Source organism: Ictalurus punctatus, chromosome 10 (genome assembly GCF_001660625.3).
Source record: "Ictalurus punctatus breed USDA103 chromosome 10, Coco_2.0, whole genome shotgun sequence".
Classification (NCBI taxonomy): Eukaryota; Metazoa; Chordata; class Actinopteri; order Siluriformes; family Ictaluridae; genus Ictalurus; species Ictalurus punctatus.
In genome coordinates this window covers 5,405,920-5,430,844 of record NC_030425.2, presented here as the reverse complement: position 1 = coordinate 5,430,844, position 24,925 = coordinate 5,405,920, and the positions used below count along the sequence as shown (strand labels likewise).

At 38.6% G+C, this 24,925-nt stretch overlaps 1 protein-coding gene across 2 annotated transcripts; it reads left to right on the top strand.

The window, feature by feature from the left end:
• The first annotated feature begins 1,505 nt into the window (after nt 1–1,505).
• On the top strand, nt 1,506–22,413 carry abcb11b (ATP-binding cassette, sub-family B (MDR/TAP), member 11b). Of its 2 annotated transcripts, XM_017477615.3 has the most exons (28): nt 1,507–1,788; nt 1,924–1,942; nt 2,933–2,962; nt 3,051–3,108; nt 4,128–4,372; nt 4,477–4,564; nt 4,930–5,063; nt 5,152–5,323; nt 7,799–7,923; nt 9,011–9,185; nt 9,321–9,434; nt 9,904–10,014; nt 11,467–11,592; nt 11,771–11,974; nt 12,950–13,120; nt 13,263–13,464; nt 13,571–13,649; nt 15,217–15,343; nt 15,577–15,744; nt 15,854–15,958; nt 16,599–16,760; nt 16,870–17,073; nt 17,961–18,202; nt 18,376–18,532; nt 18,662–18,859; nt 19,040–19,246; nt 21,676–21,822; nt 21,921–22,413. In XM_017477615.3, exons 1-28 carry the CDS (start codon nt 1,713–1,715, stop codon nt 22,119–22,121), a joined length of 4,047 nt encoding a protein of 1,348 aa, XP_017333104.1. In that variant the 5' UTR covers nt 1,507–1,712; the 3' UTR covers nt 22,122–22,413. The 2 variants fall into 2 exon arrangements, with proteins under 2 accessions (XP_053539236.1, XP_017333104.1); XM_053683261.1 differs by lacking the exons at nt 18,376–18,532; nt 18,662–18,859; nt 19,040–19,246; nt 21,676–21,822; nt 21,921–22,413 and having other exon boundaries at nt 1,506–1,788; nt 17,940–18,077.
• The last annotated feature ends 2,512 nt before the right edge of the window (nt 22,414–24,925 follow it).

Sequence of the window (24,925 nt, the reverse complement as noted above, 5' to 3'; positions counted from 1 at the left end):
GCCTCTTCTTTTTTCTGATGTTCAGTTATGTAGACGAACCGCTCCAAGTGGAGAATTATTCAGGGCTGAAGAAAAATTCTTCGTGGCTACGGCCCCCAGTGCCCAGGCCAGGTTACGCCCCTGGCAGTCGCGCAAGATGTGATTTTTTTACTTAATATTGTTTTCTTAACAATAAACTTGTAACGCAAGTAATGTCATTTTATTGACATCAGTAACTATAATCAAATTACATCAATTTAAAATGTAACGTGTTACATTACTGTGTTATCAGAATAGAGTAATTAGAATACAGTAACTCGTTACACTAAATTCTGCATATAATAAATTACATATGAACATTTTTGGAAGGCATTTTGCTAAAAAGTGTTAATTCCCTCCTATGTATAGAGACTTTTGGTATACTCAACTAGAGAGACTGACAGGACACACCATAGTAGTTACTCATATTGTCTTTATTTATTTTTGAATTGGTCATAAATGCACAATAATGATTGAACGTGTTTTTTTATTTACTTATTAACATTAAAGTATGTTGCATATTTAGGCTCCTTGCTTAGGAAAATGGCACTCAGTGTAGTAATCACACTCAGAGAGCCCGGAACTGTGAGCAGACAATTCTCTTTGTTGCACCTCCATAAAATCAGACTTTAATCTTTTTTGGCTTTAATTCACTGTAAGAGTGAAGCGTGTTACTCACATTTAATGCTGGATTACAAATCTTTTATGTTCTGTGAAAATAGTCATGCTACGTGAGAATAACGTGCTTATTTTCAAGGTCCCCTGACAGGTCAATGCACTGGACACCCTACCTCATATGATTCACATTTCCCTGGAAAGATTTTGTTCGTTAAGACACCTTAGTCCCTTGGAATAAACCCCAGCTTGCCTCACATTAGTATTACCCTGCATAAAGTATAAGACAGCAGAGCAGGGCAGTATTTTACATAAAAGCACCCTGGGCTGTGTGTTTGTGAGGCCAGAAACATAGGGTGGTGCAATGACCTAATGAACATTCACCTTCACTTTAAAGTACAATGTGTCAGGGCAGCAGTTCTCTGAACTTTATCAGGATGTGAACAGACATACCAGCCCAAGTAAAGTGTTATAACGTGGGTAGAATCTAGTATAAAAATATTTTTATATTGAAAAATCAAATTACAGTGCGATAGGGATTGGGTAAATTGATGCACAGGCTGTCAGTGATAATTGTCACAGATTCTGATAATTGTAAAAAATAAATAATAATAATTAAAAAAAAAAATTCTCAAAAAGGATTCATTATGTGTGACTCACAAATATTATCTGTATGCAATATATGCAGAGCATATCTTTTTCCAGTTAGTAATATTATTATATTTCTGACAGATAACTGACAGATTTAATCATGTGAATATACCCCTGAAAATGCCTATTGTGAAACTGATTTCCTGATACTTTCCTTCGCACTATTTACCTATGATGGTCATTCACCCCTTTAAAGCACAACCTGCTGGACACTTACCTTAGTGTAGTACAGCCAATGACATGCTCAAACACCACACATATACAATACACCTTCCACGTTAATCTGCCTTGTGTCACTCTGACATCAGTAAACCGATTTCATCAAACGCTCAAGAGATGATTAAACCATAGGCACATCTTCGGGAAATTGGAACTGATATCTGAAGTCTTCTCCAGTTTTCTGAAAACAAGCTGGAATAGGAAGCACAATGCCAGGATCTGTAAAGCTGCGCAGCATTAAAAGGTTTGGACAGGAGAACGATGGCTATGAGTTTTCCGCAGAAGGTGAGGAGTGTGGTATGTTACATTTTAAGTATACAGTAGTACTCAAACTCATATACAGAGTATACAGTAGTACTCATATTATTCCGTCTGCATGGTCAATCTGTAATGATATGAACATGTTGATTCCAATTTTAGAGCGAGATGCAGAATACATGTAAGTACATGTTTTTAGCTGACCTTTTTTGGCCGGTGGGGATCTATTAGACATGAAGTTAAGCAGTCAATGATCAATTATTCATCAGACCCTGAATTTGTATTGCAAATCAGACTTAAAGTCCAATTAGAATGGAATCTTAATGAGACTTTTGGGCACCGATGAAACATTCCTGAGATAGCATTTAAACATTTAAGAGGACTTGCAGTATGCTGTGGCAGGTTCTCTAAAATATGTTTGTTCTATCTGCCATTGCACAAGGACGACCCAAGACAAAGTTCCACTGCGGTGGACAATAACAATAAATAATTAAATATAATCTAAATTAACTGCACACTGATTGATAAATCTTGAGGTCATCACTATATATATATATATATATATATATATATATATATATATATATATATATATATATATATATATATATACCCACACACATTTTAATAATAATAATAGTATAATAGTAAAGTCATCGGAGGTTTGGAAGAACACAGATGTATCTATGGGAATTATGTTGTGATTAAAAAAAAAATCAAAATAAATACAATAATTTTGCATTTTAGCATCTTCAACATAGAGGCCCTTTTTGACTAGAAATTTCCAGAAATGTATTCTTGGTGTTTTCTATACTGATTCCTTGAGGAATTTCCCTGAGATGCTTTTAAACAGTATTAAAGGAGTTCACAACTACGCTGGACACTTATCAGCTGCTTTTCGGAATATTTCGCTCCGAGTCGTCCGTTTAAAAAATTGTAAATAAAATGTTAGTTTTCTAAATTAAAGAAATGAATACGTCGGCACAATGATATTTTTGTCTACAACACCGATATCAAACATTTACTCATAAACCTTCAGATCAAAAAGTTTTTAAGATCATGAAAATCATTTCAGTCGTGTGTCCACAAACTTTTGACCTAGCAGTGTATATATGTACACGTGTGTGTATATATGACTTTTGATTATATATGACTTTTGATTCCATCACAGGACAATGGCGACTTCGAAGAACCATAAAAAGTTAGTTTTAAATGTCCTATTTCATTTATTTATTTGGCTGAAATAGCACGTCAGTTTGTTTTTGATAGGAAATTTTTCCTCTTCACAGGTTCAAACCAGGCCAGAAGAAGGAAGAAGCAGCCATCCGCGTTGGGTTCTTTCAACTGGTAATGTTAACCATTTCAAGATGAATGGTTTTGAATATAGTTACAGTTCACAGTTACAGTGTGATATCCGTGCAAACCTATATCACTGCATTTTTTTTGGTATGACATTATATTTAATATTTTTTTCATATAAAATGTTTGCATTAGTTATATATTAAAATGATCATGTGCTTAAACTTTATTAACAAATATGAATTTCCCTGATTTTAATTGTTAAGTTATCTGTAGTGGCATACCGTATACACTTTATAGCCAAAGCATCACATTCCAAAGTTGGTCCCACTTTACTGTTATAATAACCCCTACTCTTCTGGGAAGGCTTTCCACTACATTTTGTATCTTGGCTGTGGGAATTTGTGCTCATTCAGCCATATGAGCATTAGTGAGGTCAGGTACTGATGTCAGGTGAGGATGTCTGGGGCGCAGTTGCCATTCCAATTCATCCCAAAGGTGTCCAGTGGGGTCGAGACCCTGATGGCTCTGTACAGGACACTCAAGTTCTTCTGCTACAACCTTCTCAAACCGTGTCTTCATGGATCTCACATTGTGCACAGGGAGTATTGTAATGCTGGAACATGTTTGGACCTCTTGATTCCAGTGCTGTGAAATGCTATTGTACATAAAATATGGCTCTGATAGTCAGGTGTCCACATGCACTATATGGCCAAAAATATGTGGACGCCTGACCATCACACCCATATTTTGTCTGTCTAGAATGTTGTTGTATTTTGTAGAATTAAGATGTTCCTTCACTAGAACTAAGGGGTCTAGCCCATGGGATGGGATGTGCAAAAAGCACATATGGCTGTGATTAGTCATATACTTTTGGTCTTTAGTTTACCCATATCTGGTATATTGCCACACAGTGAGATTAACAGCTGGTCGATTTGCTAAAATGTGGTCTGTTCTAATGATGTTTGTGAGGACAAATATAAAACAAAACCCATGACATGAAATAAATGTAATTATTAATTCAAGTAACTAAAGCCTCGTTGTCTGTAATGTTTTCTTCATCCCAGTTCCGCTTTTCCACATGCCATGAAATCCTGATGATGATTTTTGGGAGTTTGTGCGCTATAATACACGGCGCTGCCCAGCCACTCATGCTGCTCGTGTTTGGGTTGCTGACTGACACATTCATTGACTATGACATTGAGCTGAACGAGCTGCGAGATCCAGCCAAACACTGTCTCAATAACACCATTCAGTGGCGGAACCTCACAGCTGAGGAAAACTTGGAGCTCAATATGACCAGAGCCTGCGGGTGAGAAATCACATTGTTTTCGAAAACTTTGAAAACGAATACTCACAATATCTATCACTGATATACACACTCTTCATTAATAATGACCTCTCTATCTCCGTTAGGCTATTAGATATAGAGTATGAGATGACTAACTTTGCTTACTACTACGTTGGTATTGGGTGTTCTGTCTTCGTGCTCGGATACGTACAAGTAAGTCATGTTTGCAGTAATAGAGAATGATCCCAGTGAGCAATGAATGACCCGAGACACTCTACTGTCCTAGTCTTCCTGGATGTAACCCCTATAAATCTTTTTTTGGGGTCCATATTGACACTGTGTATATTTCCAAGATGGTCTTTGTTATATCTTCAAAAAGAAGTCTGACTGTCAGACTATTAACTATTAACTATTAACATTAATGGCTAGCCATGCCATTAATGTTTGACTTTTCTTTGGATTACACTGGGATCATATGCAATTTTTACTTTAATGGCCAGACCACTCTGATAAACACAATGTGGAAATCAAAAGTCAAATGATAATAAACAAAAGAGCTGGAATTTTGCTACATCCAGATCTCTCTATGGGTGACAAGCGCTGCCCGACAGATCAAGATCATCCGGAAGCTCTACTTCAGCAAAATCATGAGAATGGAAATCGGCTGGTTCGACTGCAACTCTGCGGGTGAACTTAACACACGCATGTCTGAGTAAGACAAACAAATGTGCTCACACGTACATATGTGTCAGTGTGTTGATGTTCTATTATAGTTCTGTGTGATCTATTCATTTTGACAGTGATATCAATAAGATAAACGACGCCATTGGGGATCAGGTGGGAATCTTTATTCAGCGCTTCACCACCTTTGTCTGTGGCTTCCTCATGGGATTTGTAAGGGGCTGGAAGTTGACACTGGTCATCATCTCTGTGTCTCCACTCATTGGACTGGGAGCTGGTTTTATGGCTTTGGTGAGGATCGTTTTAGAGCACGAGCTGTCAAACTGTCTGTCAAACCTTACAGTCAAACATTACAGTTACACTATACTATAAGGTCTACAATTAAGCATACAGTATATTGATACTTTATTAATGTTTTCATCATTAATTAATTAATAAATACCAGTGGTGGGACCAAATCATTGTTTTGTCATAACTCATACATAATAAGTCTCAAATCTTGGCACTGAAGTCATAAGTCAATTCAGAATGTGCTCTTTACAAAATTTAAAGGCAGAGTAATAATTACTACGGTAAATTTGCACAAATCATGCAGACTCTTTAAAAATTGGTGTTCATCACTTTCTAGACAAAACTTTATACCCAAAATACAGCATATATGTATTTGAAAAATGCATAACTTTGACTTCACTAGGGTACCCATCTATCTCAGTTCACTTTGACTTTGCTTTGGGATTTACTTTGTTCAACTTCAAATGTCAAACAAAATTTGTCTGATATTCTTGAACCACAAGTTCAACATGCTTCAGCCCTTTTGTTGTTGCAAAACAACATAATCTTTGTACGTGAAAGCTACTATCTTTGTGAGCATTGCTACTGCAAAGTGCCTCTGTTGTCTGGTAAAGAGCGCTCTTTCAACTTTGTTATTGTCTAGTGCAAGGTGATTGGTTGACTGACTGGTTGAACGTTCACCTCGGAAATGAAGATTGAAGCTGAAAATTAATTGTTTGTTGGGAAAAAGAAGTGTCATGGCCCCCAGGGCAATTCCACCCTGGCTGTCCTTGTAGAACTTCTTCCTCTGTGGTTTCCTTCCATTTCCTGTCTCAACCACACTCATGTGATATTCATTTTCCCTGATTGATTAGTGCCCTATATAAGTTGCCTGGTTTTCTTTCTTAGTTGTTGGAGCATTACTGCAAGTCAGGTCATGGTTGTGGTGCTTGTTTATGCACTCTGTTTTAATAATAATTTAGTACTCCCATCAGGAAATTTGGTGGGATTGCACATCAGATGATTAACAAGCAATCTTGAGGTGAGCACTGACCATGGATCGGTACAAACACTATGGAATCATTTCAGTTTTATAAACCTACATCATAAAACTACGGTGGCCAAGAAGTGCAAAACAAAACACAAATATGAAAACAATACAACAAATCCGAAAACACGTTAACAAATCCGAAAACAAAACAACAAATCCGAAAACAGCATTTATACAATACAATTTCTAACTTGTATAACCTGTATATCTTGATTGATAGATGTGTTGGCCAATCAGAGATAAGGAATCTATTTGCAAAATGTACCTACCTTTTCCGTTTTGTTGGATTTGTTAATTTGTTTTTAGACTTGTTATTTTGTTTTCATATTTGTGTTTTGTTAGGCATTTCTCGACCACCGTATAAAACTGACCGGAGAACAGTTCAAATGATATATTAAACACTGGTTCATTGGTCCACCTGGAGATAAATGCCCCCTATTTGCGAACCATCAACATTTAGAAACAGTAATGACGTACGAAGACTCGTTTGCTGAAATCACGTGACTTGCCCATGTGCCGAATCACTGATTCGAAACAAAAGATTTGCAAAGGTTTCGAAGCTTCATGAAGCAGTGTTTTGAAAGCATCATCAATAGTTCCTAGTGTGTCTTTGATAGTGCTTGTTTCCCTGAGCCTGTTCTCCTGAGCCTGTATCCCTGAGCCTGTATCCCTACGCCTGTATCCCTGAGCTTGTTTCCCTGAGCCTGTATCCCTGAGCCTGTTTCCCTCAGCCTGGTCCCCTGAGCCTGTATCCCTCAGCCTGTTTCCCTGAGCCTGTATCCCTACGCCTGTATCCCCGAGCCTGTATCCCTGAGCCTGTATTCCCTGAGCCTGTTTCCCTGAACATGTTTCCCTGAGCCTGTATCCCTGAGCCTGTATCCCTGAGCCTGTATCCCTCAGTCTTTTCCCCTGAGCCTGTATCCCTGAGCCTGTTTCCCTGAGCCTGTATCCCCGAGCCTGTATCCCCGAGCCTGTATCTCTGTGGCTGTCCGCACTAAAAGAAGTTTTGCATTTGTATCTGCCCCCATGGACTCACATCATGACAAGAACAGTTGATTCACTGCACACTTTTAAATGTATAATTTTTTATCTTTGGTTTTGAGAATGTATTAAGTCTTTCCAAATCAAAAGGTTCGAGACAGAGCTAAGTCACAAGTCAATGATGGCAAAGTAAAAAAAAAAGTCTAGTCAAAAGTCAAGTCAAGTCATGTGACTTGAGTCCACAACACTGATTAATATAATGCATTGATTCCTGGTGTGCTCAGGATTCGTCCAGGTGTTTATTCATCATCATGAAAGAACTAGTTAAGTATTAATATATTCTTATTTGTGGGCCTTACAGTAAGTAAGCAAGTTGTTTTCTTTACAAGTAGCCTGCTAGAAAATGTATTCAAATATGTTAAAAAAAAAAAAAAGTTATAGTGTTGGTTGTGCTTGATTTCCAGTTTGTGGCAAAGCTAACTGGTTGGGAGCTGCAGGCCTATGCTAAAGCAGGTGCTGTGGCAGACGAGGTCCTGTCCTCCATCCGTACCGTGGCAGCATTCGGTGGAGAGAAGAAAGAAGTGGAAAGGTTAGCTTTAAATCCTCTTTAGAGCTGTTTCTCCACAAATTGGATACTCATCCAACCAACGTAATAACAGAAACATTTACATTTTGAACATACTTTAAGTAATTGTACCTTGTTACTATATATTGTCAGGAAAGATTTGGTGGTTTGATGGTTTTTACTTGGTACCATCTCTTAGATATTTACATTATTCAGACGACCTTTAAAGGCTCTCCAGAGGGATCTAGAACACTTACTTTTTCTCCAATCGAGTATTAGTAATTTACCTTTAAACTCTTACCCAATTACATTTCACTGAAAAAAAACAAACATAATTTTAACTTGCATTTTAATTTCAGAGATCCCAAATGTCATGAACCAAATAGTTTCTGTACATTTTAACATTTATAATAAATTACATTTTAAAATATCCTATAAAATCCACATCAATTTGTATGGATACCAGTCTTTTTTGTTTAATTTAATTTTTTTTTTAAATAAAGATTACTGATTATTTTTACTTTCTTTTCTTCTGTCAAAAATATGTACAAATTAAAAAAAAAAAAAATTGGTTGGATTGGGGATTTTGTGTGATATCATATGAACACTAACACTAACTGTCGTTTTTTTCTTTATACAAATTCTTCATTAACTAATATCATTTATTTTTAAATTAAATACATATATATATTTTTTTATTTTAACTAAACATACTTAACATTCAGACATATGGACACTTTTCATTTTTAATAAACTATTTTACTAATTAATTTGAAACTAATTTTAATGAGGCACATCCACTTATAATTTAATACGATTCTGACACAATACTGTACTTTTTAAACCTGATCTAATCAATAGTAAATAATAAATGTGAAAAACTAAATAAGTGAAAAAAGTGGTGGTAAAAAATAAAAGCATGAGAGGGAAAACATAAACACATTAATATTAGATATTTTTTTTTATATATATATATATTTTTTCTCTCTTTAAGAGAGAATTGTATTTTGCTATGGAGTTAAACAGTTACAATGCATCCATATTATAATCTCTTTTCTTCGTTCCCTCCCACTTGTTTTCCTTACTTTCCTTCTGCTCACCTTTCTTTAAGGTATGATCGTAACCTTGTCTCAGCTCAGCGCTGGGGCATTAGAAAAGGCCTGATCATGGGATTCTTCACTGGCTACATGTGGTTCATTATATTCCTTTGTTATGCGCTGGCATTTTGGTATGGCTCCAGTTTAGTGGTGGACACACAAGAATACAGCCCTGGAACCCTACTTCAGGTTTCACACACATACACACACACACACACACACACACACACACACACACACACACACACACACACACACACACACAGAGCCACTTCTTTATAAATGCCACTACAACCACCCCTGCTGTGTATGTCCTAATTGCAGGTGTTTTTTGGGGTGCTTATTGCCGCATTGAACCTGGGACAAGCATCTCCTTGTCTGGAGGCATTTGCTGCGGGCAGAGGAGCTGCTACTATCATCTTTGAGACTATTGACCGTGTGAGAACCTCTTTCATAGGAGTGCTTAAGTGCTTAGTTCTTAAGTATTTGAAGAGTTACACTAAAGACCTACCTCTTCCTGAAGTGCTTAAATAAGCAATTTAATATGAAAAAAATTGTGTTGTCTGTGTGCTTTTCTTAGTATATTACCTCATCAACAGAGTCTTTTAGTCTGAAAGTATACTTAGTCCAATCAACCTTGTGAACTAGTATCAGGGTGTATTTATTGATAGAGACTTCAAAGCACTTCTGGATAAGGGCATCTGCCAAAAGCAAGAAATGTAAATATAAATGTAAATCTTTTTTCTATAGCATTTAATTTGAAGTGAAACATTGAGGTTACCATAACAAATGCATCACAAATTTATGTTATATATATGAACAACTATGAACATTTAGTATTTAACATAGTAAACATGCAAAGAGAGTTGTTCAATACCATCTGAAGAAAGATGTGTCTTATTTCCAGGAGCCAGAGATCGACTGCCTGTCTGAAGCTGGCTACAAGCTGGACAAGGTGAAAGGAGATCTGGAATTTCACAATGTGACCTTCTACTATCCTTCGAGACCAGAAGTGAAGGTGAAAATCTAAAAAGATTGCCAGTAGTTGTAGTTATTGAATTGGCTCATGTTAGTATGTTATGCAAACTGGATGTGTAATACAATTTTGACATTTTGCCACTCGTCCAACAGGCTTATTAGGTCTACTCTGAAGTGGGAACTGCAATAACATTCAAATGTATTTATAAATGATTAGTTTTGCTTTGTAATGCCATCCTTCCCAGCCAGAGGTTAGGGGCAATTATGCTGTCTTGGACAGAATTTAAACTTCAGACACTCAATGAGAAGACCCCTGCTTAGCTAAACTCAAAATTCAAACAAATTCATTGACTCTGTATTCTAGATTCTGGTCCATGTTGACATCACATGCCTGTAGATTTTTCAGGTGCACATATATGCTGCAAACCACATCTCAAAGGTGATCTACTGGATTCAGATCTGGTGACTTGGAAGGTCACTCACTGAAGAACACTGAACTCATTGTCATGTTCATGGAACCAGTTTGAGATGACTTTTGCTTTGTGACATGGTGCATTATCATGCTGGAAATAGCCTTTAGAAGATGATTTTTGCCATGAAGGGAAGCACATGGTCAGCAACAATACTCAAATAGTATATTCTGTGGAATTCAAGCGATGATTGATTGGTATTAATGGTTCAAAGTGGGCCAAAGAAACATTCCCCACACCATTACACCACCTTCACCAGCCTGGAATGTTGACACAAGGCAGATTGGGTTCATGGATTCATGCTGTTGGTGGTAAATTCTGACCCTACCATCTGTGTGACAGCAGAAATTAAGATTCATCAGACCAGTCTTCAACTGTCCAGTTTTGGTGATCCCTTGCCCACTGCAGCCTCAGCTTTCTGTTCTTGGCTGACAGGAGTGGAACCTGACGTGGCCTTCTTCTGTTGTAGCTCATCCATCTCAAGGTTTGATGTGCTGAGCATTCTGAGATGTACAATTGTACAGAGTGGGTATCTGAGTTACTGTAGCTTTTCTGTCAGCTCAAATCAGTCTGGCCGTTCTCCTTTGACCTCATCAAGGTGTTTCCATCCACAGAACAGAAAAAAATGGTTGTTTTTCTTTATTGCACCATTCTGAGTAAACTCTAGACACTGTTGACAATCCTAGTGAAAATACCAGGAGATCAGCAGTTATAGAAATATTCAACCATTTGACCATGCTAGGGTCAAATCACAGAGGTCACATATTCCCCCCCATTCTGATGGTTGATGTGAAAATTACCTAATGCTGGCTCATTGGATAACTGCATGAATACGTAGGTGTACAGGTGTTCCTAATAAAGTGATCAGGGAGTGTATATTTAAACTACAAGATCACACAAGCTGACAATTGGAGTCAGGGTACCTGAGTGTCCTCATCAAATCTCTGTCTCTACAGTGAGGTCAAATGCTATGACTTAAGCCTTATGAAGGTTTTCTGAGTTATGAATGTTTCCTAACACAGATCCTGGATAAGATGAATCTACAGGTGAAGTCTGGGGAGACTACAGCTTTTGTGGGGCCAAGTGGGGCAGGAAAAAGCACAACTGTACAGCTCATCCAGCGCTTTTATGACCCCAAAGAGGGCATGGTAAGAATCTTTACGTAGATCAATTTTGAGTTTTCTAGGAAAGCCATATGCAATGTTTCCACTGCCTGGTGTGTTAAAAAAAACTCTTTCTGAACTACTGAAAAGATTAAATTTTTGTCATTCTTTAATTATTTGGTGTTTAAAAAAAAAACATATCTCTCCGTGTTTTTGTTTCCAGGTCACTCTGGACGGTCATGATATTCGTGGTCTGAATATCCAGTGGCTCCGCTCACTCATCGGCATTGTAGAGCAGGAGCCAGTTTTATTCGCCACTACCATTGCTGAGAATATTCGCTACGGAAAACCTGGTGTATCTGACAGCGACATCATCAAAGCTGCCAAAGATGCAAACGCCTACAACTTTATAATGGACTTACCACAGGTTGACTATTCTATGATTCAGTTATAAATCCTAACCCTCAGCATTGTCAAACACCATCAGAAGCTTACAGATTTTCCCATTAATTCTACACCAACAAGGCACTACAAAAAGTGTTTTTTGGGCAGATAGAACATTATATTTCAAAACAAAGTTGTGAAACGTTGCTAATGTCTCCAAACGTGAGAAAGTTTCTGCAATCATCCTCTAAATGATTACCTTTAGCTATAGCCATGCAGATCATAGACACTCTTAAGATGGCTCTGGATGTTCTTTCAGCAATTGCTAAGAACACTCAAGTTTCACATCACTGAACAGTTAATACAAGAAACCTAGTTAAAAATCGAATGATGCTTATACACAAGTTCCTTTTGACATGATTAGCACTGCTTGACTTTATACTATACAGTTATAGAAGAGAAATGATTTATAATTACACTATCCTGTGTCACCCAGATGAGATTGGGTTCCCTTGGTTCCTCTCATAGTGTCTTCCTCTTGTCCTCTCAGGAAGTTTTCCCTTGTTACCATTGCATCTGGCTTGCTAATTAGGGATAAATTATAATCAAAAACGTGTATCCGGTTTTCTGTGAAACCACTTTGTGACAATGTCCATTATTTAAAGTGTTATGTAAATACACTTTGAATTGAATATATTGCACTAATTATTGGCTTTTGAACCCTTCAAATCAGGAGCTATTTCGGATTAACCACAGTAGCTACAGGACCTTTAAACATTTTCATCCGATGATATGCTGCACCCATGTCACTGTCCATTATTACATCTACACTAAAAATAATAATCTCTTGAGGTGAACGTCATCACTTTTTATCATAGATTTTAAGGTTGACTTAAAACTAGGAAATTTCACAGTCCTGTTTGCACATCTGATAATAAAATATTAGACAAATGTGCACATAATTGTGGATGAACGTAAGTCCATTCGTAATGAGATTTCTATCTTGACTTTGTTTCAGAAATTTGACACGCTGGTTGGTGAGGGTGGTGGACAGATGAGTGGTGGCCAGAAACAGCGAATTGCAATCGCTCGAGCCCTGGTGCGAAATCCCAGAATCCTTCTGCTGGACATGGCAACTTCTGCACTTGACAATGAGAGCGAAGCTATTGTACAGGAAGCTCTTGACAAGGTCAGCAACACCTTTAGCACATATACACAACAAAACATGCAAAAACGATTAATAAATGAATAATATACTGGAGATCCTCAAAAATGTTTTGTTGCTTTCCTGTTTATCTATCTCTTGCTCTCTGTGTGTGTGTCTGTTCAAGGTCCAAATTGGTCGTACCACCATTTCCATTGCCCACCGTTTATCGACAATAAAGAATGCTGATGTGATTGTGGGGTTCGAGCATGGGCGAGCTGTAGAGAGAGGCAAACATGATGAGTTGATGGACAGAAAGGGTGTTTACTTCACTCTAGTCACTCTACAGACCCAGGGAGACAAAGCTCTCAACCAGAAAGCCAAACAGAGTAGGTCTCGCTCACATGTTTACATATAAAAAATACACAAATGCTTGCCTATGCACCAGTTAATATTGAAAACAAATAATATTCATCGCATTTTTATCCTCTTTAGTGGAAGCGGAGGCTGCTGGAGAGCCTGAAGCAGAGAGCATAAATCTTTCTCGGGCAGGAAGTTATCGGACAAGCCTAAGGTGCGCTAGCTGTATGTGTGAAACAGATCAGTCTGATTGCCAAAACATGACGAGTAGATTTGGAAGAAGTTTCACTACTCACCTGAGAGGCTTCATTAGATCTCTTTCTGGAAGAGTGACAAAACATCTTTAAGATTATAACACTAGTCCACAGACTTATTACTGCTAGACATTGAAAATGACCTGGAGGACTGAAAGTCTGACCGTTGAGCATTCATGTATGTAAAGTATCTGACTGCAGCAGGGACAGGAAAGCTACTTATGTATTAAATAATGGTGTTGTAAAGTGTGAATTTGACAACAATCTCTATTATGCATTAAAGAAAACTCTGTAAATTGTAATTCTCTGTAGGTAGCTGCTGAGGTGTAGCTGGGGAGGTGTCCCTTGAAATATTTTATGAGAGTTTCAAATGATTATTTGACTGATTTATATCCAAATAAGGTGCCAAATAACATGGTTTTCCCCAGTAAGTGAGTTATACCAATGTTCAAAAATGGTCAATGAAGTCATCACTATGATTACTCCATATTTAACAGCCCTAGACATCACACGAATGCGTCCCTAATCACATCGTATTGGCTACTGTGGGGAGATCAATCAGGATCATGCATCTTCCTATGTCTGTTTAAAAGCTAATAACCAGCTAGCTAAACTAGTAAAGTACCTAAGGTTTACTACAGGTGGAGAATTAATGGGGTAGATCTGGTGTTATGCCATTTTCATCCTATTAGCATGTTATTTTAATAATTTTCTGTGTTAGTTACATTTGTATAGTTACAGTTACATTATGCAGCGCTTTTCTAGACATTCAAAGTGCTTTACACAGTATGGTGGGGTGGGGTGGATCTCCTGAACTACCACTAGTGTGCAGCTTCCACCTGGATGATGCAACGACAGCCATAGTGCGCCAGAACACCACACACTAGCTATTAGTGGAGAGGAGAGTGATTTAGCCAATTCAGAGATGGAGATTATTAGGAGGCCGTGATAGAGAAGGGCCAATGAGGGAATTTCGCCAGGACACCGGGGTTACACCCCTAATCTTTTACGAGAAGTGTCCTGGGATTTTTAATGAGCACAGAGAGTCAGGACCTCGGTTTAACGTCTCATCTGTAAGGCAGTACTGTTTTTACAGCATAGTGTCCCCTCACTATACTGGGGCATTAGAACCCACACAGACCATATGGTGAGCTCCCCCTTCTGGCTTCACTAATACCACTTCCAGCACCAACCTTAATTTCCCCCAGGAGGTGTCCCATCCAGGTACAGGCCAGCTCAACTTCAGTGGGAAACCAGGTGAGAACTGCAGGGCAATATGGTTCTGACAAACTGTAGCAAGTTCCTACACCTATTAATGTTGTTAATCTGGCAAGGGTGCCTTAAATGACGCACTCTGACTACGCTTCTTCCACTGTCTGGCATCCACCCAAAGAAAATAATTTGCTGGCTACACCACTGGGTAGCTGATTGGAGTTAAAATGATTATTTGGTATTGGAGTTTATTTATGAATATTTGTTCTCTTTAGTTGGTTATCCATTGTAACATCTCTGTTTGTGTCTCTGCAGGGCCTCCATTCGTCGCGGGACTAAATCCCGTTTGTCCAACATCATTCCAGAATCCTCAGTAGCAATTGCTGGGGAACTCGGTCCACAGTCCTACTCTGAATCCTATGTTTCCCAGTTCAGTAAAAAGGTATCACAAAAAAAGTTTGTGCATAAAAGGAATGTTTTCCCCCCTTATCTTTTAAAATGCATGTAAGGGTCTCTCAGGGGTTATTTGGGTAAATCTGCTCCTACAGTGGGCCCATAACTGAAAGGAATCCCCATAAGAATGCTAAGAATGTATTTTAAGAGTGTTTCAGTGGTGCAGTTGGATAAGACTGAAGTTTCCTTTCCTGTATGCGAATGTGTTTGTGGTGTGTATAGGGTGTCATTCCTGAAGATGATGAAGAGGAAGTAGAACCAGCTCCTGTGACTCGAATTCTGAAGTACAACGCCCCAGAATGGCCTTACATGGTTTTTGGAACTTTTGGAGCCGCTGTGAATGGAGGAGTCAATCCAGTGTACTCGCTGCTTTTCAGCCAGATCCTGGCGGTAAGGGTTCACTAAATCACTGGCTCCTGTCAGGCTGGAAATTTGTATTTTCTACGCAGATATTAGTGTGGGATTTTGAATAATGTCGCTTGTGTCTTCTTCCACACAGACATTCTCAATGCCTGACCCTGCTGCCCAGAGAAGAGAGATTGACGGAATCTGTTTGTTCTTCGTGTTAGTCGGTGTGACCACCTTTTTCACACAAATGCTGCAGGTAAGCACTAATACCTGAACTATACTACAAAAGTAACCTACATTACACAAGTCAATTACATTTACATTGCAATTCTAAGCTAGATAGATCTTTCAGGACAACTTTTTGTCTAGATTAGTACTTTCACTTTTCACTGTGAATGGATATGTACAGTATAACGAGGTAGTCAAGCATGAGTCAATAGACCAGTGTAGTGGTGTTTGAAAGTGCTCATGTTTTTCTGACATGATGGGAAAGCATTCTTTAATCTTACTTATTAAAATTGTGGCATCATTTTTAAGGACCGCCTCTCCCAACCATTATTTAGGAAGCCACTCTCATCTTCCTTTAGTGTGTATGCAGCCAAGTTTTCAGACTTTCAGACTTTTGAGAAGCTCATTAATCCTCAACTATCACTGAATGTTCATGTTTAGTCTAGCATCTGGCCACAGCTGGCATAAGGTGCAGACTGAACTCTGTTTCCGTCTAGGGCTTATTTGTTGTAGAGTTTCAGATAGACACGGAAACACAAGTAAAAGTATGTATAGAAGGTAGATTATTACAACTCACAATTACTAATAATTATTGAAGAGTTATTCAGCTTTATAATTTGAGTTTGATCTGTATTTAAATCACTCTTCCATGCTCCTTTATCTCTCAGGGTTATGCGTTTTCTAAATCTGGGGAGTTGCTGACACGTCGATTGAGGCGCCTGGGTTTCCACGCCATGTTAGGCCAAGAGATCGGCTGGTTTGATGACCACAGGAATAGCCCGGGTGCTTTGACCACTAGACTGGCCACAGATGCTTCACAAGTCCAAGGAGTAAGTGTAAAGGACCTAACCTATACACCAACCATTAAAACCTGACTCCCCTCCAAGGTTAATTTAACTGCTTCTCCCATCGAGGTTAACTTGCAGTTATTTCTCGCAGGCCACTGGCGCACAGATCGGAATGATTTTGAACTCTCTGACCAACATTGGCGTAGCCATCATTATCTCCTTCTACTTCAGCTGGAAGCTCAGCTTGGTCATCATGTGCTTTCTGCCTTTCCTCGCACTTTCCGGAGGCTTCCAGGCCAAGATGCTTACTGGTTTCGCAAAGCAGGACAAGGAAGCAATGGAAGCAGCTGGTCAGGTATTCTAAACATGCAATTTAACCTCCATACTCTGTTCACTTCACTCTTGGAAAAAGGGTTCCTTAAGACTTCCTTGGATGGTTAATGGTTCTAGCTTACTAAAATGGTATTGTTTCTGAAAAGGAAACCCTTTGTTGTATGGTTTTGCATAAAACACTAAGCAGTAAGGAATCTCCCCTGATGGACAAGCTGAAGAACCTCTGAAGTGTACTTAACAATGGATGCCACATTGTCCAAGGCATTTATATATATATATATATATATATATATATATATATATATATATATATATATATATATATATATATATATGTGTGTGTGTGTGTGTGTTCATATTTACAAAGATTTCCAATTTCAACACATTTATTATACTATCTTGTCAAAACAACAGCAACAATATCTATAATATCTGTAATCTATAATAACACTGTTTATGTCCAGATTAATAAATAATAATAAGAATAGAAAGTTTTGTTTTGGAAAAATAACCCCATGTTTTTTTGATACTTTAATACAAAATGTTAACTGAGTACATAGTTTATGAGATTATGTTTCTAATACCTTATTCATACTGAAATAAGTAATAGATTAATACTAAACTAATGCTTTCATAATGACAAATTTATAGATCCATAATTTACACAGAATTTATAAGACCTTTACTATTGTTGTTTTCCCTAGTATAAATAGCCTAGTATGGGTTAACCTACAGTATATTATGTACATAAAGATAATTAATAACGTTAGATGTGCTAAGGATTAGTGCATCCTTTAATTCATCATTATGAAAGCATTATTGTCCTTAGTTGTGGACTATACAGTAAAAATAATAACCAAAAAATATTTTTTCAAACGACTGATGCAGGTGCCCTCGATCTTTCTCTAGATATCTGGTGAGGCGCTGAACAATATCCGCACCATCGCTGGTCTCGGTAAAGAGCGTAGTTTTGTGGAAGTGTACGAAGCTCAGCTTGAGGCACCATACCAGGCTGCACTGAAGAAGGCTAATGTATATGGTGCATGCTATGGATTTGCCCAGTGTGTCGTCTTCCTGGCAAACTCAGCATCTTATCGTTTTGGTGGATACTTGGTGCGCCATGAGGACCTTCATTTCAGTTTGGTTTTTAGGTGAGAGTTCCTGCGAGCTCGATGTTGAAAATGCACAGTAATAGAGTTTGAGCATATATGATTGGCAAATGTCTGAATTTGGGTATCTATTAATGGTTTGGCAATGGTAATACCTACATATTGTAATAACACAGTAATGTAGTGACAGTAGAGACTCCTGTCTCTCATGGTAGGGTCATCTCTGCCATCGTAACCAGTGGAACAGCTTTGGGCAGAGCCTCCTCATACACACCTGATTATGCCAAAGCGAAGATTTCTGCAGCTCGCTTCTTCCAGCTGCTTGACCGTCATCCTAAAATCAGTGTCTACAGTGACAAAGGCGACAAATGGGTGATTAAACTAAAACATTAAAAAAAAAACCTCAATCAATACATGGAAAACATCAAAAGAAAATGAAATATTATGCTCAGTAGCATACAACTGTTCAATATTCTAAAATCTGTATTTCTCTGAATTTAGGCTGATTTCAGAGGGGATATCGAGTTTATAGATTGTAAGTTCACCTACCCGACCCGGCCAGATATCCAGGTTTTGAACGGCCTTACTGTAAGTGTGAAGCCTGGTCAGACTCTTGCTTTTGTGGGCAGCAGTGGCTGTGGCAAGAGCACTAGCGTCCAGCTGCTTGAGAGATTTTACGACCCAGACTTAGGACGAGTGGTGAGAATGCTTTAACATACAGTAAACACACACTAATTACTTACTGAACTATATGAGTTATAACAAAGAAGAGCCTTTACGTACTGTCCTTAGTTTGTTATTGCATTCCTGTTCTTGTTTGACACTTGAGAAGGAATTGATGCGAAATGACACACATCTGGGTTTTCTACTGTTGTCCAGCTAATCGACGGACATGATTCCACTCGAATCAATGTCCCGTTCCTGCGCTCTAAGATTGGGATCGTTTCCCAGGAGCCGATTCTGTTCGACTGCAGCATTGAGGAGAACATTCGCTATGGGGATAACCAGAGGGGGCTCAGCATGGATGATGTCATCTCTGCAGCCAAGAAGGCCCAGCTCCATGATTTTGTCATGTCACTTCCTGAGGTAATAAAAATAATAATAATAATAATTTAAAAAATGGTTTCCTTTATAAGTCACTAAGTCCTGCTCTTAGAATTAATAAGCCACTAACAATAGAGATGTGAAAACGTTTAACGCTTAGTTCCTGAACGCATTCATAATTGCTAAATGTATGTGCGAGTTTAAGTGTTAAACAGCGCCTAGTGTTCTGTCCTACTAACCAGAATGTTGTGAGTTTCCCGGACTATCTGGATTACAATTGGGGCTTTTAACAAGGCTCTAAGCCCTCAATTGCTCAGCTATGTGCTTGGAAAGTATTCTGCCTCACTAATACAAGGAGTGTTATGTTTGTAACAAAATAGGCTGAAAAGAGAATCGAATGGGGCTTCTGGATGGCAACAGAAAAGAGTTCATTCTATCATATGGAAGTTCCAATCCCAATGATACCACAACCATTTGTCACTGGGAACAATGGGAGCAAAACTGGCCATGATCTCTGGGTGGTAGGGATGGCATACAATCTCTCCCCTGTTAATCACAGCAACACTAGCCAATCATGCGCCTCTGTGAGATAATGTACACAGAAAAGTACACATAGCACGTTCCTTTTCTCCAAGTGTATTACGCCGCCCTGCGATGCAGCACGAATAGCAGGTTGAAAAGATGTGGTGGCTGGCTTCTTGTGTCTCAGAGAGGTCATGAAATTGGAGACAGATGCAAGTACATGCTCTTCTTTATTAAAGAAAAACAAGCAAAGTTAAGACAAGGGTCCAAAAGTAAGCTAAACCAAAACACGGCAGGAAGAATTCAACAAACAACAGTCTAGCAAATCCAACAGATGCTAAGTAACTAAAGGGAGAATAAAAAGTCATAGTGAGACTAAGCACGAGGAACACAAAACATGAAGTGAGTGGAACCACAGAAGAAGTAGTTTAAAATAGGTGGGAGGGTGCCCTCTGGTGGCTTGGCAGTTAATTGTCTTTGGTTGTACCTTAGACATCATCATAGCTAGTACAATCCCAATGTCTGATCCTTCTATTCGAAGTCCAAAATGATGACTACTCTTGCCAGATGCATTGTAGTTTTGGCAAAATAACATCATACAACACATATTTTAATGAATCTATATTAAAACTACACATTTTCCCTTAATAGTTCTTTCACCACGGTCCTTGGATGTCAAATTATTCCAGGTATTGTTATAAATAACCCGCAAGAATAAACTAGTAGGTCACTGATGCACAGTAAGCACATTCAAACAGTACAAGTAGCCTATTTGTGTTTTATATGTATTTACTTGACCTTATTTCTATTGATGCACTATTTGACCTGTTAATGGCCTACTTTTTAATTATAACCACAACCCACATTTACGCATAATGGTTTTATGTTTTTGGGAAGTGAGAGGAAACCAGAGAACCCAGAAGAGAGAACATGCAAAACTCGACACGGACAGTAACCCAAGTTCAGGATCAAACTGGGGCTCTGGCGCAGTGAGGCAGCAACATGACCCACTGCACTGCTGTGCCACCCTCATGCAAAAGGTGTTTTATAATTAAATAGTTTTAGAGTTGCAATTCTCTGACATCCTGATCCATTACAATACTCCCCACATTATGTTTTTGGAAGTGCTTTAAACAAATCATAAGCCTGACTTTATAATGCACAGTACACACCTGGACAGATGAGGACAGGAAAAACGTAGCCTGGTCTGATGAATCTCAATTTCTGCTGAGGCATGCAAATGGTAGGGTCAGAATTTGGCACCAACAGGATAAATACATGAACCCAATCTGCCTTGTGTCAACGGTTGAGGCTGGTGGAGGTGGTGCAATGCTGTGGGGAATGTTTTCTTGAAATTTTGGCCCAGTTAAAACCAATCAATCATCGCTTGAATAACACAGCCTATTTGAGTATTGTTGTTGACCATGTGCATCCCTTCATGCCCACAATTTTACCATCTTCTAATGGCTACTTCCGGCATGATAATGCACCATGTCACAAAGCAAAAGTCATCTCAAACTGGTTTCATAAACATGACAATGAGTTCAGTGTTCTTCAGTGGCCTTCCCAGTCACCGGATCTGAATCCAGTAGATCACCTTTGGCATGGATTTGCGGGATGAAAGATGCACCTGAAAAATCTGCAGTAATTGCTTGATGCAAAATCATGTCAACATGAACCAGAATCTCAAAGCAATGTTTCCAACATCTTGTGGAATCCATGCCACGAAGAACTGAGGCTGTTTAGAGATCAAAGGGAGGTCCTACCCAGTATTAGTATAGTGTTCCTAATAAAGTGTTCAGGGAGTGTAATTTGCAAAAAAAAAAAAAAAACTAAGCAGGTTACATCTTTAAATTTGATACAGTTAGATTGTGCTCTCTACTGCTCTAGGTATAATACTATTTATTCATGATAGTAACCAGTCTCTTCTCTTGTTCTGGTCCCTATAGAAATATGACACTAATGTGGGCTCCCAAGGGTCACAGCTCTCACGTGGTCAAAAGCAGCGCATTGCCATCGCCAGGGCAATCATACGAGATCCGAAAATCCTCCTGCTGGATGAGGCTACATCAGCCTTAGACACAGAGAGTGAGAAGGTGGGAAAAAAAGGACAAGACAGACAGAAGAGTTATATGGTACAGCTACCTTCTCCAAAATAATCATGCGTTGTTTTTATCTTTTTCTTATCAAACAGACAGTACAAGAGGCTTTGGATAAAGCGCGAGAGGGCCGCACGTGCATCGTCATCGCCCATCGTCTCTCCACCATCCAGAACTCTGACATCATAGCAGTGATGTCACGTGGGTTTGTGATCGAGTGCGGTACGCACGATCAGCTCATGTCCTTAAATGGAGCTTATTACAAGCTGGTCACGACTGGAGCACCAATCAGCTAGTTGTTTGCTATGGTGCCAACTCATGTTAAATGATTCCCAAATAGTTATGCTAATGTATAAATAAAGTGTATTATTTATATTCGTGAGATTGAGGAAATAGAGTCATGGCTTTATGACCTGTTCTTTCACAAAGATTTCACTGATCCAAAGACTAAGTCAAAGATTTGAAAGAAATTCATGTCTAATTTGATATAAAACCATGAATGATGAATGATGAATGACGAATGTGCCTTATTGACTCATTGTTGTTGCTCTGTTGTTGTTTGTACAGAATTAAAGAATTGTAACATTCGATTGCACTCAAGTATTACTAACTAACAATAGGTGTTAACTAATAACTAATTAATTATTACATTCATTATATTCACTTATATATAATGTATATACAGTGAGGGAAGTAAGTATCGGACATGTCAGCATTTTTTTCAGTAAATATATTTCCAATGAGACTATTCACATGAAATTTTCATCAGACATCAGTATTAACTCAAGAAATCCACACATATAAAGAATTCACAACATTAAAGTCCATAAATGAAGTTATGTGTAATAAAGTGGAATGACCCGGGAAAAAAGTACTGAACACACTAACTGAAATGTATTTAATACTCAGTGGAGAAGTCTTTCTTTGTAATGACGGCTTCAACACACTTCCTGTATGAAGAAATTAATGGGCCGCAGTATTCAGTTATGATTTTGGTCCATTCTTCTAAACATATTGTCTTTAAATCTTGTTCAGTTGGATTGGAGTCAGGTGATTGACTGGACCATCCTAACACCTTGATTTTTTTTTCTCTGAAACCAATTGAGTTTCCTTTGCTGTATGCTTTGGATCGTTGTCCTGCTGGAAGGTCCACCCACGTCTCATCATCATCATCCTGGTGGATGGCAACAGATTCTTCTCAAGAATCTCAAGGTAAAGGGCTCCATTCATCGTTCCTTCAATTATGTAAAGTCTGCCAGTACCATGTGATGAAAAACAGCCCCACACCATGATGCTTCCACCTCCACACTTCCCTGTTGGTGTAGTGTTTTTAGGGGGATGTGCAGTGCCATTTCTTCTCCAGACATGGTGTGTAGTATGACAGCCAAAAAATTCAATTTTGCTCTCGTCTGACCAGACTACACTCTCCCAGTATTTCATAGGCTTGTCCCAATGAGTTGTAGCAAACTTTAAACGAGCTTCGACATGCCTTTTCTTTAGTAATGGAGTCTTGCGGGTGAGCGTGAGCAGTGGAGCGCATTGCCTATTGTTTTCTCTGTGACGATGGCACCTGCTGCCTCCAAGTGTTTCTGGAGCTCTTTCCGAGTGGTCCTTGGCTCTTGCGCTACTCTTCTGACTATTCTTCTGACTCCCTGGTCAGAAATAGGAATTGGAAATATATTTACTGAAAAAAAAAATGTTGACGTGTCCAATACTTATTTCCCCCCACTGTATACATATAAGATCTGTAGAAGTCTTAACATTGTGACAACAATAATCACTTTACCGGGCTATTGCTTTTAAAGCTAAAGTTCTAAGAGCAAAATGTTCAGCTGCTTTTGTTTAGAAATCCTTTAACAGTTATTTCACTTCACTGGGTTAACCTTATTTAAGCAAATATTTATTAATAAAGGCCAAAAAGAGTGTGAAACTGAAAGGTCTGAAGTAAATATTATTGCATCATGCCAATCATTATATGATCATATGAATCCGATTTAAGGGATCAGTGGAGGGTGAAGATACTACATTTATGAGCCTATGGTTATATTTAGTATCCTGCAGAGATTTTCCTCTTAAACCATCAATGCGAAACAAAATAAAGTGTGACTTAGACAATTGTGATTTTATAATTGTTAACAGAAAGGCAAGGTAATGTATGAAATCTGAGCAAACAGAATGCAGTTTGACACGTAGGAGAGAACATCGTCCTATTCGGATAACACTGGTAAAACTGCAGTATTGCTAGGATTACATAGGATTAAACATTTAAAGGAAAGGATCTAGAGAACTTGTACACTGTCAATAGAAGGACGAGCAGCTTTGCTGCTGCTTATGTATAATTTTTCATAATATAATTGTCTACTGGAACATAATAAAAAAAAGCTGGGACAATGTGTTCATTTGATTATGTTTATTAATGTTTATTAGTACATTTGCCCATTGTCCCATTTAGATGCCCATGGGACAATGTGGTCATTTGATTATGTTTATTATGTTTATTAGTACTAGTAATTTTAGATGCCCATTGACTCATCATGTCCACTGCAACCTTGCGACAGCTTCCCAATCCAGCCATGATCCGGTCCCCCCCCCCTATAAGACTTTTTGGGGCACCCTGTATTACAGAGAGACTTGTATCCAAATGGTAGAAATGATTTCCATTCCATTTATGTAAAATAGCTCACATTTCCAGTGGGTAGTTCAAAGTGTTCCTCCTGTTCGATCAGCTTGTCTATGTTTCTACCTGCTATCTCAAAAAAGGTTTCGGTTGCTCTAATATTTTGGACTTTTAGGATTCGCGATACAATTGCACTGATGATGCCTTGTGACTGGCAGGGGCTGTGGACCACCCGGTGCCTGACTTTTCTGTTCGGTTCTGTGATTAAAAAGCCGGCTTTTAAAGGAGGGTCCTGGGTAGGGCCCCTCTCCTTCACATTACGTCGTAAGTATGTGGCATAAAGATGGACAAGTCGCCCCAGTCCTGTTCTGTAGGAGAGCCGGAGAGATTCAGCGGATCCTCTGGGAACTGATAACAAACGAATCCCGTGGATCCTCATGTGCAGGTGAATGGCTGCTCCGTTAATCCACTGTTTAACTGCAG